Here is a 12,793-nt window from a genome sequence, read left to right on the forward strand (position 1 = left end):
CATAGTTTATTGGGACTTCGGCCACCAATAGATTTACAGGCATTCTATCCAATAGAGATCCATAGAAAACAATCCTCGATCCATGAGATATTATTAGTTTTCCATAAGACCAATGCATCCCAAATAAAGGGAGCCAAAAAAAAAACAAATAATCCATCCCAATAAAGGGAGTCATAAACCATGTTTCCCTGTAACCACCTCAAGGCAAACAACAACACACTATTCTCCTTGTATGGGCATACAAGGGTTAGTGAACATCAAAAGCACTTCATGATAGATATCAAAAGCATTGACTTTGCAAACTCAAAGTATACTTAGCTTTTCTTTGCCAGGTTCGTCATGAAGCCAAAAGAAATATCTCCTCACCATGTCGGTAAGATATCTCGAGATATATCTCCATATAGCTTGCCTGTAAGCTTGATAACATAATCCACAATATCCATATGGAAAGAGTGCTAAACATGGGCACATAGAGCCAACTCAATACTTTCGATAAATTATGTGAATCCATAAATACTTAGACTAAGTTATCTACTGCTGGCCTTGCTTTTCGGCCTTGGAGCTTGAGAAAGCAACTTTTAGCTTTCTAGTCCAGCTTAGCCTCCTCTTGCCAATGATATCCCTGGCTCGCGATCAACTCAATTTGATTTTTTGCTTTTTCTTGCTTTTTGACCAAGACATGTGCCTTTTCTTGAACAAAGCTTATGGTCCTTGTTCCCATGCCTTCTTCCGCTTGTCTAGCAAGGGTTCCATCATGTAAAATAGGGCTTGGAGGGCCAAACAGTTACATAATCCATCATGGTTAATCACCATTATTATCCACCCTAAGCCTTCTAATCTAAAACCTAACAGGGGAGCCAAAGCCATTAGGGCCACTAATCAGTGCTATTAGGGCTATTAATCATCAAGCTTATCAATTAAGCTCTCTTTTAACCCTTCTGCTCCAATTAGTTCAAAATTGGTCGTGTGAGTTCTTCTATTGGATAACAACCATATAGCTTTCTTGCCAATGCACATTGGCCTCTCCTAGGGACAATGACCAGCTCCAAAACACGACAAAAGGCAGCACAAATCGACAGTCAACAGGGGCAGTCTAGCCGGAGAAAAATCATCCTACTGAAGACATCAAGCGAAGTCCTTTTGGGGACCTTAAATTGATCCTATGGAGAGTGTACAAACCTAATCTTGAGCGCTATCTTTGAGTGTGGCGGCCAACATTGTAGAAAGACTAGAAAATCAAGAATCCGCAGTTTTCAACATCTTTGCATCAAATTGGTAAAAGACATTTGGTGAGGTTTTTTAGCATCATAAGAAAATTCCTCTGGTGAAATTTCATAGCTAATCCCCTACTATTCCATGAGATCTAAGCATTTTCTTTGTTCTGGGTAATGTGTCATTAACAGAGGATTATCAGTAATTGGGACATTAAGGGTTCAAACCTCACATTCAAGGGTTGTTAATGCACTTTTTTCAATCACATTAAATTGCCCTTCCATTTGATAGCTCAAATCATTCCTCAAAAACAAAGTGAAATTCTGCATTGGAAAAAAACAGTGAGCTAGTTGAAAAATGCCTTTTTCTTCAAATTCAGATTCTCAAAAGAAGGTCGAGTCCAAAGCTTAAGAGGATTATCACCAAAACTAGGGGCCTAGGACAAAACCACATTACTATGCATATGCTAAAACACTTGGTTTCTCTGAATTTCTTTGTACTCACATACATCTCTACGGAGAGGGAAATTAAGTCTCTTTGAGGATCATTGTCAATGGGATTAGATAGTGACACTTCCAAGTGTTAAGACCTTCCCTTTGCATTCATCATGGCATCCAATTCAAGCCTTCAAGTTGAGACGTTTGATGGACACAATTTCTATACATGGCAAGTGAAGGTTAAGTTTCTACTCATGAGAGAGAGATTATGGGAAATAGTTAATGGTGATATTAAAAACCCCGACACTAAAGAAGGTAAAGCATCATGGATGGCAAAAGATGACAAGGCTGTAGCTATCATTGTACTTGGTGTAGATGATAATGACATCCATCATCTTGCTAGTGCAACAAGCTCTCTAGATACATGGAATGATCTAGACAAGCTCTCTGGTGCACAAGGTGAAAATTGCAAGATAAGTCTTAAGGTTCAATTCTACGAGTGACAAATGAAAGTTAAAGAATCTTTTGCATCTCATTTGAACAAAATGAAGAGCTTAATGGCTGATGATGATGCTATTGCCATATTTCTCAAAGTTATGCCCGAGGAGTTTGACAACATAGTAGCCACATTGAAGAACATTCCAGAGCCAACTCTCGAAAGAGTGGAGGGTTCTCTACTTGAGGAGAACAAGAAGACTAAAGAAAGGCTCAACATTGGAGGATATATCGACACGAGCATTCTACACCAATAACAAATGTCCAAGAGGAGCATTCAATAAAGACAAAGCTAAAAAATGTAACTACTGCAGTGAAAACAATCATGAGGAAAAAGATTGCTACTTTAAAAGGAAATGTAAGCTTGTGGCAAGATGAACCATGAAGAGAGACTGCATTTTTAAGAAAAGTGCATCTTCAGCACGCCTTGTGAGCAAAGAAGAAGAAGAAGAAGAAGCAGACAACAAAGCTGAAGCCAACCGCAGCCAAGATGATAGGGCTTAAAAAGAAAAGACCTACATAAATCAAAGCCACTCAATAAAACTCTTCTTTCTTGTAATCTTGATATAGACTAAGTTGGTGAAACCGAAGCCAAAAGAGCTTGGTAAATCCAAACATGTCTAAGGGTATGGTGGGGAAAATCAATGTCATGTACTTGTTAATCCTCACATGTCTATCAGTGGTGGATATTCATTTGAGGGGGAGTATTAGAAGTAACAAATGATTATCTAGAGTGTGCAAAGATCAGCAAAAGTTCAAAGGTTAAAAGCAAGGAATCCAAGATTTCACTAGTTACATTCACCTAATGAAACGAACGAAGGGTAGCCACCTTTTGACCTAGATTCAAGGAGATGATTGAGGAGAGAATGGTGGGTATTTGAAATTGATTCTCCACTTGTAGAACTTGTGGATGCTCCTCCAAGAGCTATGTAATCATGTCTATAAAATGCTCCTTTGGATTAATGAGAAGTACCCTGGATATGCCTATTACTTTTGTCATTACACTAATCACATCATCTTAGTTTAAGCTCTCTTGCATAGTGTACTTGCAATGTTAATTCATCATGGTTAATCATAAGCCTTCTAATCTAAAACCTAACAAGAACTTGCTCAAATGAAGAGAGAGGGCCCCAATTTATAGATTTGGGACTCATGAGTAAAAATGGAAAGTGAAGGCTATAATGACAAGTGGAGAGCTGAGGTGTCAAGTTTGAGGTCATTTGTCTTACTTCAATCCACTTTCTTATTACATATCCCATTCTAAGGTATGGGTCTTCCATAAATTTAACCTCTAAAAATATACTTTCTAAGTACTGCCAAATGTGCTTTGACATGTTTTCCCTTTTGCTTAGCTTACAGATGTAATGTTGCAATTATAATTTCCATTGGGGTTGTCCAAAAATAGTAATCCTCCTAGATTTTAGGAATCTGTTCCTTTGTATTTCACCTTATTAGAAATGTATGTGAGAACTATGTAGAAGCATCTTTCGTATGCCAGTCCACATGACCCTTGGTGTAGACATAAGTCCCTTGTCATGAGGCGCCATGCTCACACTATAGAGCTCACCCATAGGTCTAGAAGCGTAGAGAATGTCCAAATAGTGACAACACGGTTTCGATGATTCTGTGAAGTTGTCCATGATTTTATTAGTGGTGTTTTGGTTTGAACATGGTCTTGATGGATTTTATGAGTGGTGTTTTGGTTTGAACACAGTTCTGGTGTGGGAATTCTTTGAGATTATCCATGATGAGATTGTTGAGGTCCTAGAAGTTCTATGATTTTTTATGCAATCTTGATGCGGACAGGTAATATGATGTGACTAGCTACAACAGTTGTCTTCGTGATATCAGGTTGTTCGATTGTGTGTGAGTTGGTTTGAGGAGTTGTGGGGTTCCTCATGGTTCTGGTTTTGTCTTGTCCACTGAGATAGCCTTGTGGGAACCGTGGCTTGTGATTTCTTGGACATGTAACTATGTGGAAAGATTAGATGAATACGAACTTGACTTTGGATTTAATGCGGCTAGACTTTCCCGGATTTATTTTGAAAGTGAAAATGTTTAAGGAGGGGAAGAATGTTATGTATTTGACCCTAACTGTAGGGTTAGCTGGCCTAGTCTTGCGATAGGGTATCCTGAGGATTATAGCAACAGGGTGATTACATGGGCTAGGGTGTTAATTAGTGTTATCCAATAAGTTATAGCTTTTTATAGGTCAATATTGACTGAATAAGTGGGATGAGCTTATTGAGTGGACTAATGTATTTTATCATGTTGGTGGACGATAGAGGCCTTTGCCTAGGTTTGGGACACGATTGACTTCGAGCCTTAGCCCTTGTGCTTGGGGTGGTTTGATGATGCAGACCTATGGTTAGATGGTGAGCTAGCTAGCATGACCCCTAATTTTGAAGCTGATTGCATTCGTCCTCCTGTGTTTAGATCTATGGGGTAACAAGTGTACCACTATAGAAAATGCGGATCTTGTGTGTAGTGTTGATTTCTGACAAGTATGTCTCATGCATGGTTGCATTCCATACCTGTACTTAATCATAAAGCACTTTCCGTACTTTCCATACAGTATTATACGCTACACGTGTACCGAACAATCCCAAAGGCTACAACCATGCTGACTTTTGCTGTGCATCGTCCATTATTAAACACCTTGTTCTTGCTCCTTGTACCTGTCCATGTGTGCTCACTGCTGCCACCTCCTAGAACGTGCCGGCTTGTTGCTCATTTGCATTGTTAGATGTTTTTGTTTTAACTTTTTTTTTTCAGTTTTCCAGGGCTCACTATATCCATGGCACCATTGTATCACTTTTGGTCTCATAGATACTTGGGATCTTTCATAGGCGTTAATCTTATTTTCTTTCTTTCTTTCTTTATCTCCCATTTTTTTCAATTGTCCTTAATATTCCAATTTTCCCAATGCCCAATTTCTCCAGTTTTGCCCAATTTTAACATTTTCCTTGGTTTTCTAAATTTGTTCATTTTCCTTAATTTTCGTGCCCAAGTTTCCCAAATTTTCCTAAAGCTTCGATTATCCCAATGTCCAACTTCCTCATTTAGTTCAATTTCCCTGTCCCAAGTTTTCCCAAGTTTTCTTAATTAGCCCAATTTAGGCTTTATTGTGTGCGCTCCATATGGCATTTGTATAAGGATTCATATTTTATGATGATTACTAGAGTGCAGTACAATGTTTCAAAAGTACATGAACGATGACAATTTTATGGTATTCGTTAATCATGTTTTATATTTTTTTAATACTTCAAAAAACATGAATGGTATGTACTGTATCTAAAGTACTTATCATGATGCGTACTTTATTGTATGTGTACCAAACTGTAGCGTACCGTATGTGAAGTACGCAACCTTGTCTCATGATTTTGGTTGGAAAACACCTTTAGCTTACTACTTTTTCATGTTTTGCTGTTGATGAACGTTTGCAGTTGGTGCCTTCAGTGGCAATAGGCTTTGCCACTTATGATGCTTTCAAGAGCTGGCTGCGGGTTCCTCCTCGAGAGACAGGGCAGAGGAAATCTGTGACAGCTTGATGTGGTGAGAAGAAAACCTGCAGACTAAAATCATTTAGCCACTTATGATACTTTCAAGAGCTGGCTGTGGGTTCCTCCGTGAGAGACAGGGCAGAGGAAATCTGTGACAGCTTGAAGTGGTGGAAAGAAAACCTGCTCCTTGGGCAGACTAAAATCCTTGAATGCCACCACAAAGAATATTTCAATTGTAGACTGTAAAGCAACATTGCCTGGATTGGAAGGACAATTTTAAATTGAGTGGATGTCTAAGCTCATGCTAACAAGTTATAAGCAGTTTGGCTGTTATCATGGTATACTTTTCTGTTTAGGTGAGACACTGGGTTGAACAGATTAAATGATTATCTGAAGCTTTCTGAGTGGATAGACACTCATGGAGTTGAGATTGCAATTTGGTTTTTGTCAAGTTTTGAAACCGTTGGTTTATCCTTTTGCCTTAGTAGCAGACATGCGTATTTCTTCATTCAAGTTGCAGCTGATTCTTTCTATAGTAAGTGGTGCATTTACCCGAGCAGATGTGTGTGGCTGGGTGCTCTTTGCTGTGCTAGCCTTTCGACATGACTGAGTTTCTATTCTCCAATGGAGAGGTAATAGAAACCCAAAATCAAGGTTGTTTTGTGAAGATTTGTGTACTTAAGTGGGAATATCATCTTTATGCATGAATCTGCACCTATTCCTAGGCTGATGACATGAGTGGGGATGTCGTAGGTGAGGGAGATGATGATTTGAAGCTTTGTGAGTAGACTTGTGCGATATAGATTGCATATTGTTTTGGAACATTCCTGAATTTATGAATTTGAAAAATTGCGAATTCTATTGAGTAAAATTGTACTCTTTTACTTTGAGCCACTTACCGGTCCACTTCGATTAGAATGGTGCAATCATTCTTGATGGCGATGTTAAGGTCGTTGCAAAAGGCATTTGGAGGAGAACTTGTATGAGCTTTTAGCATTTTTGACCGAATTGAGTACATTTGAACTTGTCGATTAAGTTCAAAAAGGTGGTTGGTGTCGAGCAGCATTAACGGTTTCTATATTTGCATCTTCTTCTTGAACATATCCAAATGCACAAGTTACTGATGTGCAGAACCAGATGAGGATATTTGGATTGGGATTTTACTCAAAAATTTGCTCCATCTAGATACAAAAAAGAGAGTAGAAGTACTGGATAGATTTGCATCAGGGTCTTGCCACCTTGGTACCTTCTTTTTCATCATTGTCTCTTCTCTCAATACCAAAGGATTCTGATTGTATGTTAAAATATTTGCCAATGTGGCCCTTGTACTATTCTCCACTATTCAAGTGAATTGGAACTCCTGCAACTCGACCAACCATTTAGACAATCTTTTTGATGGAAGATCAGATTGAATCAAATGGGCAAGTAAAGAGTAATGTGTCAATATGGTGAAAGGCTTAGGAAGTAAGTAAGACTTGAATTTTCTTAAGGCGTAATTGTCTTGGGGTCACTAGGAACGTCATTCTATCACACTAGAATGGCCATGTTTATGTTTACAACCATGTGTGTGTAGTTGTCAAGCTTAAGTGTACATTATATTACTCTTATCTTGATTGATAAATTCTTTCAATTTAGATTGAATTTGGTTGTGTAAGGTGCTCAAACGTCGTTTTCCATACATGAAAAGATTATGTAATTTTAAAAAGAATATGTAATTTGTGGGATTGAGGTCAATCTTGCTTTCATGATATTTGAGCGCAACATGTGTTGTTTGTAAACCATTGTTCACCATCCCGTAGGTTAACATGGTAAGTTTTTTTGTTGTCTTACACGGTCGGACGGGCACTTATCTTGTGTAAGTTAGTGTTGGAACATATAAAGTAAATTTTCCATGGGTTTAATGTCAAATGGAGAAAGTTTGAGGTTGGATGATTTTTCAAGTTTGGTCGGTTAGTGTGAAAACTAGTCATTTGAATGTAAGTCATGTTTGACAACAAGCAAGACATTCATTTTCTTGTGACTCTTGTTCTTTCTTTTTGCTTTCTTGCATGCTATTGGATTCTTACATGCTAGATGAATGCTTGTTTAAATAGGTGTATTTGTAAGTTTTTCTCTTCCATTAGTTTTGTTTTCCTTGTCTTTTTTGAGAGAATCATTGGGAAGGATCATCTTTTCTCACCTCTTATTAACGAAAGAGCATTCAAGTGTGACAACAGATTGAGGATGCAACACTCGCTCGCATTGGGAAGTTGCATTTGCAGCTCAAAGAAGGCAAGACCCAAGGTCACATGCTTTGGCAAGGCGAAGGTAAGCTTTTGACTTGAACATATTTGACGCTACTGTCGAAGACTAGCCTAAGGAGTAGTTACATTTTTTCGTCCATTCCAAGCTATTGAGTTCACCAATATCGTTTGGTGTTGATTAGAAGGTCATATTCCGAAAAACTTGCGGTTGTGGAGCCATTGGATGTGTTTTTTTATATATTGGATTTTGATTTGAAGCTTAGCTTTGCATTAAGGCATTATATTCTTATTTGTTAGTACGGCAAAGTGTTGGTTTTTTGATGATTTACATGAAATTTGGAGCCAAGAGGCTTGGATTTCATCACTTTTGAGCCAAGGATTAGCTTAGCATTTGTGATTAGGAGTAGAATCCACTTCGAAAATGTGAGCATTGAGCTCCATTATGTTCAATTAGAGTGCGATTGTCAATTTTTGTGCATGCATTTCATAAATTTCATGCGTTGTTAGAATTGGTAAATCAGAAGCATACTAAATTATCAAAAAACGATCCAAAAATATTTAATTACTTGTCACAACCATTAATTAGGTGAGGATCATTAATCACACTCCATCAAGTCTAAAAAATCTCAAAAATCATTAAAAAAATAAGACAAATTAGCTCTTAGATAAGAGACGTAAGCCAGGAACTCACAATCTACTGTACAAAGATGCATTTGGCCATGTGATCCTCGAGATGTAAACCATGAGTTTGGACACGTGAGCCGTGAGTCTGTACACGTGAATTTATAGATGTAAGCTTGGAGACGTGAGTCTCGAGCTAGGTATATGCAATATAGTACATATCAATTATTATTGTCATAAAGACTCGTACGGACATACTTATATCCTTGGAAGATTTTCTTGTCATACAATCTATACTAGTTACAAAATTTAAGGAAAATTCTCGTCTTTCATAATTATTGGGGAATCAAAGTATACTTATTATAATAAGTACAATCTATACTAGTTACAAAATTTAAGGAAAATTCTCGTCTTTCATAATTATTGGGGAATCAAAGTATACTTATTATAATAAGTACATACCAACTATGTCATATGTCTAGTTCTTAGATTTTCGTGCCCCAACAGGTAGGCTAATTTCACATAAGAGAAGTATGCGAGTTGTGAGTTCATATAAAAACAATGTGAGGTAGAAGGCATGAGTCTAGAGGTGAGAACTTGGATACGTAAGCCTAGAGATATGAGTGTAAAGGTGTGAACCTGCATACGTGAGCCTATAGACATGAGTCTAGAGGCGTGAATCTAGACACTCCATGTACCCAAATGATGAGCTTCACACAATGTGGTGATTCAATTAATCATGTTCTGCATCTCCCTCCACGGCACAAAACTTGTCTACAACCATGTCAATCAAGTGAGGTAGAGATGGTCAATAGATCAAAGCAACACCGCATGTCCAAAGGTTGGCATGGCTCGAAAGTCCCACATTTAATCTCCAAGTTGTGGAAGCCTTGTAATGCTGTTCTTCTTTCCATTGACATCTCCATGCTTCAAGCAAGTGGGCCCACCAATAGCTACAAATGTTTCAAATACAAGCTCAAGCAGCACCTGGATTCATCTGGCCATGTCTGGAAAGCCATCCATGGTTTGCGATTTACCAAGACGCCTACCATACATGGTATTCCAAATTCTTTCATTCTCATGGACAACCTAACCTCATTCACACCTTTCTTATCGGCTAGTCTCATTACACATTGACATCCAATTTCCTCTCTCAAACCATGTGTAAGAGACAAAGAGAGTAGAGAAATAAGTGTTGAAGAAAGCATAGTGTTGAAGTATTCACTGAAAGAAGCTTCTACACAGCCATCTTTTGCTGCCGAATGCACATGCATGGCACTTGCAATATATACACGGGCTTTGCATGTTATAGACACACAGGCATTGTTCATTTGCGAACGTGCATTGAGCTCATCATCGATAGTTGTCCAAGTACATTTCTGGATTGGGGGACCATAGCGGGTACAAGCCTAGCCCATGGTATGACCCACTGCGTGGATCTTCATAAAATTAGGAATCTTCTATGGCCTGGTCTTCAACCACACTACCAATTGCTTCACACTGTCTCTATCCCAAGTGCTCGACAATGCCAAATCCCTCGAGCCAAAGAGGCACCCAGCTCCATTGTAGGTGTGGGCACAAATCTTGATTCCCCAAGAAAAGGGTCAGAGAAAGTAGCAAAGAGAGTCGAAGAAAGTAGTTGAGTCGGAGAAGTCTTCATGTAAGAGAGGTGCACACACATGGGCACACCTTCCGCCCATTGCCCATGCACGTCACTTGTATAATTCACTCCGGGTATCCCATTTTTTTCACTTCTCACATCTCATAGCACACGCAAACACACTAACCTCATCAACGCCAACTCTCCACTTACATCTCTAGATGGGAGACCATGGCGAGTGTAAGCTTGGACCATGGTATGATGCTTGGAGAATCCTTGACCTTGTATGTATCTCTCCAACGAGCTTTCATGCATGTAATCTCTGCTTCGACTCCCATTCATCACCAACATGCTCTATTATTGTGCCATAAAGATCCAAACAACTCCATGAAAATCATTCCATGGTAGTCCTAGAGCTCATTTCGCCAATCATAGGTGCGGACCGCTTCTACACAACCACTTTATGTTTAAGGGCTCCCACCACTTTCACAACCAATGGTGGAGGCTATTATGAAGAACCTCTACATTGTCTATTACTTTTCATGCTGCCTCGAGTAATCAGGGCTACCCAAAGCTTCCCACGACTTTACCCTGCATCCAGTTTGCGAATCGGTCCTGACTCTACGTGTCACGTAGCCTATAACGGCACGTGGGAGCTCGATCGGTTGCAGAGCCCAAATGCCGGAGTGTGGACGAAGAATGCATCTGTGATCTAGGGGTGAGGGCACCCAAGTCAGAGCACTTGAGGGGCTAGGCAGGCTTATGGGCGGGCATCCCCTATAAGTGCTGGGAGTGTGGAGTTATTCGCATTCTCCTCTATGGATGGGTGGTGACTAGAGCTCTTGGCCCTCTTTGACTAAGGTGGCGGCTATCGGGATGTAACATTGGTATCAGAGTGGTGCTTTGACCCGTAGTCTGTCTCGCTTCTTTGCACGGCTAGACTCAAAAGAGATAATGCTATTCTTAATTGTGTTTTGTAATTGCTCTCTTTCTCTCTAGTATACTCTCTGCAACAATATTCTTAATTGTGTTTTGTAATTGCTCTCTTTCTGTCTAGTATACTCTCTGCAACAATATTCTGTGTATGTGAGATTGGGAGAAAACTGTGCGCTATTCAATTTGATTGTGAAGAAAACGTGTGTGTTTTAAAGCCCATACAAAAATAAGCAAGGGGCTTCTGTAAATTAAACAAGAGGAGATAAGTGGTTCTTTGTGTGTGTGTGTGTGTGAAGCACACAATGTGTTTGAAGTACATAGGAAAGTTTGTTAATTAAGAGAAATTTAACTAGTGTAATTAAAACCATTTGTGCCAAATTGGGTATGCAAGATAAGGTCATAAGTAGCAAACTCCAACTCCAACTCCAGCCGCACCTGCAACACTTCCACCAGCCACGCGCCCGTCTTACACCTTCCTAATGCGGCATCCACCTAGCTTTTTGAAGAGGCACCGGATGCTCAACTTCTCTCTCTTTCATCATGCGACCTTCAAATCTTCAGTCTGATGCTCTCCCAAATGATGCATGCTCCATTCCCCTAGCCGTATATGAGGATAAGATCTTTGTTATGCTAAACCACACCTCCTAGAGGGAACTCTACACATTCACCTAATGGATGAGCAATGCAACACAAACGTCGTGTGGGGTACTTACCAATGCTTCGAGCTCGTGTCTCTTGAAGCCTCCAAGCTCGCATGTATGCTCCAAACTCCAAGCTCCACCTCCACACTGTCACCGTGGAGTTGCTCACACCATCACATAGGCCAATCACACTCTCTGTCACTCTCTCATACAAGCATAAACACACAAACATGAGAGAGGCACAATGCTAGAATGCTCTCACTCCTCACTCTCACAAGTACAAAGGAAGAGCCCTCAAATAGCACAAAGGGGATTGTGTCCTTTCATTATGAGAAAATACCTTATATACAATTGGCCCTTATTTACACACTTGGGCGCCCAAAACTTACTAACTAGGCCTTGGGTGGCCAATGCCTCATAATGTACAACCTTTATAGTGCCTTTACGTAACATTTATTAATGTCCTCAATTGAGGATCATGGTGTTAATCCAAATGGGATTATTATTCCCCCTTTCCTGAAGTAGGTTCTATCCTTAGAACCTGTTACCGAGGTCTGAAGACCTGGTCACCGAATTCATGGGGCGATAGAAATTGCGGCAAGACTGAAGTTCGTAAGTGTGCGCCAGAATGCCGAATGGGACTTCTAGAACCCGGTGTCGATCATGTCTTCAAATGTTATGTGCATATAACTTGGAAGACATCTTAGACGATGGTAATATAGCATTATACCTCTGTTTGATGGCCCTTGGTTCATGTCAAACTGTAGATGTTGAGCCTCATAGCCATCATAAGGTTCTCTAGGTTGGTCTATCAAAACCACTAATAACTTCATGAACCTGACACTGGCTACAATTACAGGATCTGGTATTTTTCGCCAAGTTCTGATCCAATTGAGTAGTTGTTATCTTTGTGCCTGAATATTGGCAAATGTTGCTGGCTTGTGTTGGAGGTGGTTGCTCCTGGGACTCAGATTCTGACATAGACATCTGTACAACCTTATATTGTCAGTCGAATGACTGGTGGAAGCCACCCTCCTTTTTTTGGTGTTAATTAGTGTTAGTATGTTAGTGAAAGGTTCGTGAGGGCCTTCCCATATAGTAAAAT

The 12,793-nt window shown here is 39.7% G+C and overlaps 1 protein-coding gene across 1 annotated transcript in view; it reads left to right on the top strand.

Moving 5' to 3' along the window:
- The window catches only part of LOC147617592 (mitochondrial carrier protein CoAc1-like), a 58,429-nt gene extending 52,274 nt beyond the window's left edge, over nt 1–6,155 (top strand). Inside the window, exon 8 of the mRNA XM_086775883.1 lies at nt 5,591–6,155. Within this exon, the coding sequence (XP_086632009.1) occupies nt 5,591–5,695 (105 nt within the window). The 3' untranslated portion in view covers nt 5,696–6,155. The remainder of the gene's footprint in view (nt 1–5,590) is intronic.
- The last annotated feature ends 6,638 nt before the right edge of the window (nt 6,156–12,793 follow it).

Source organism: Cibotium barometz, chromosome 36 (genome assembly GCF_041138505.1).
Source record: "Cibotium barometz isolate CiBa-2024 chromosome 36, ASM4113850v1, whole genome shotgun sequence".
Classification (NCBI taxonomy): Eukaryota; Viridiplantae; Streptophyta; class Polypodiopsida; order Cyatheales; family Cibotiaceae; genus Cibotium; species Cibotium barometz.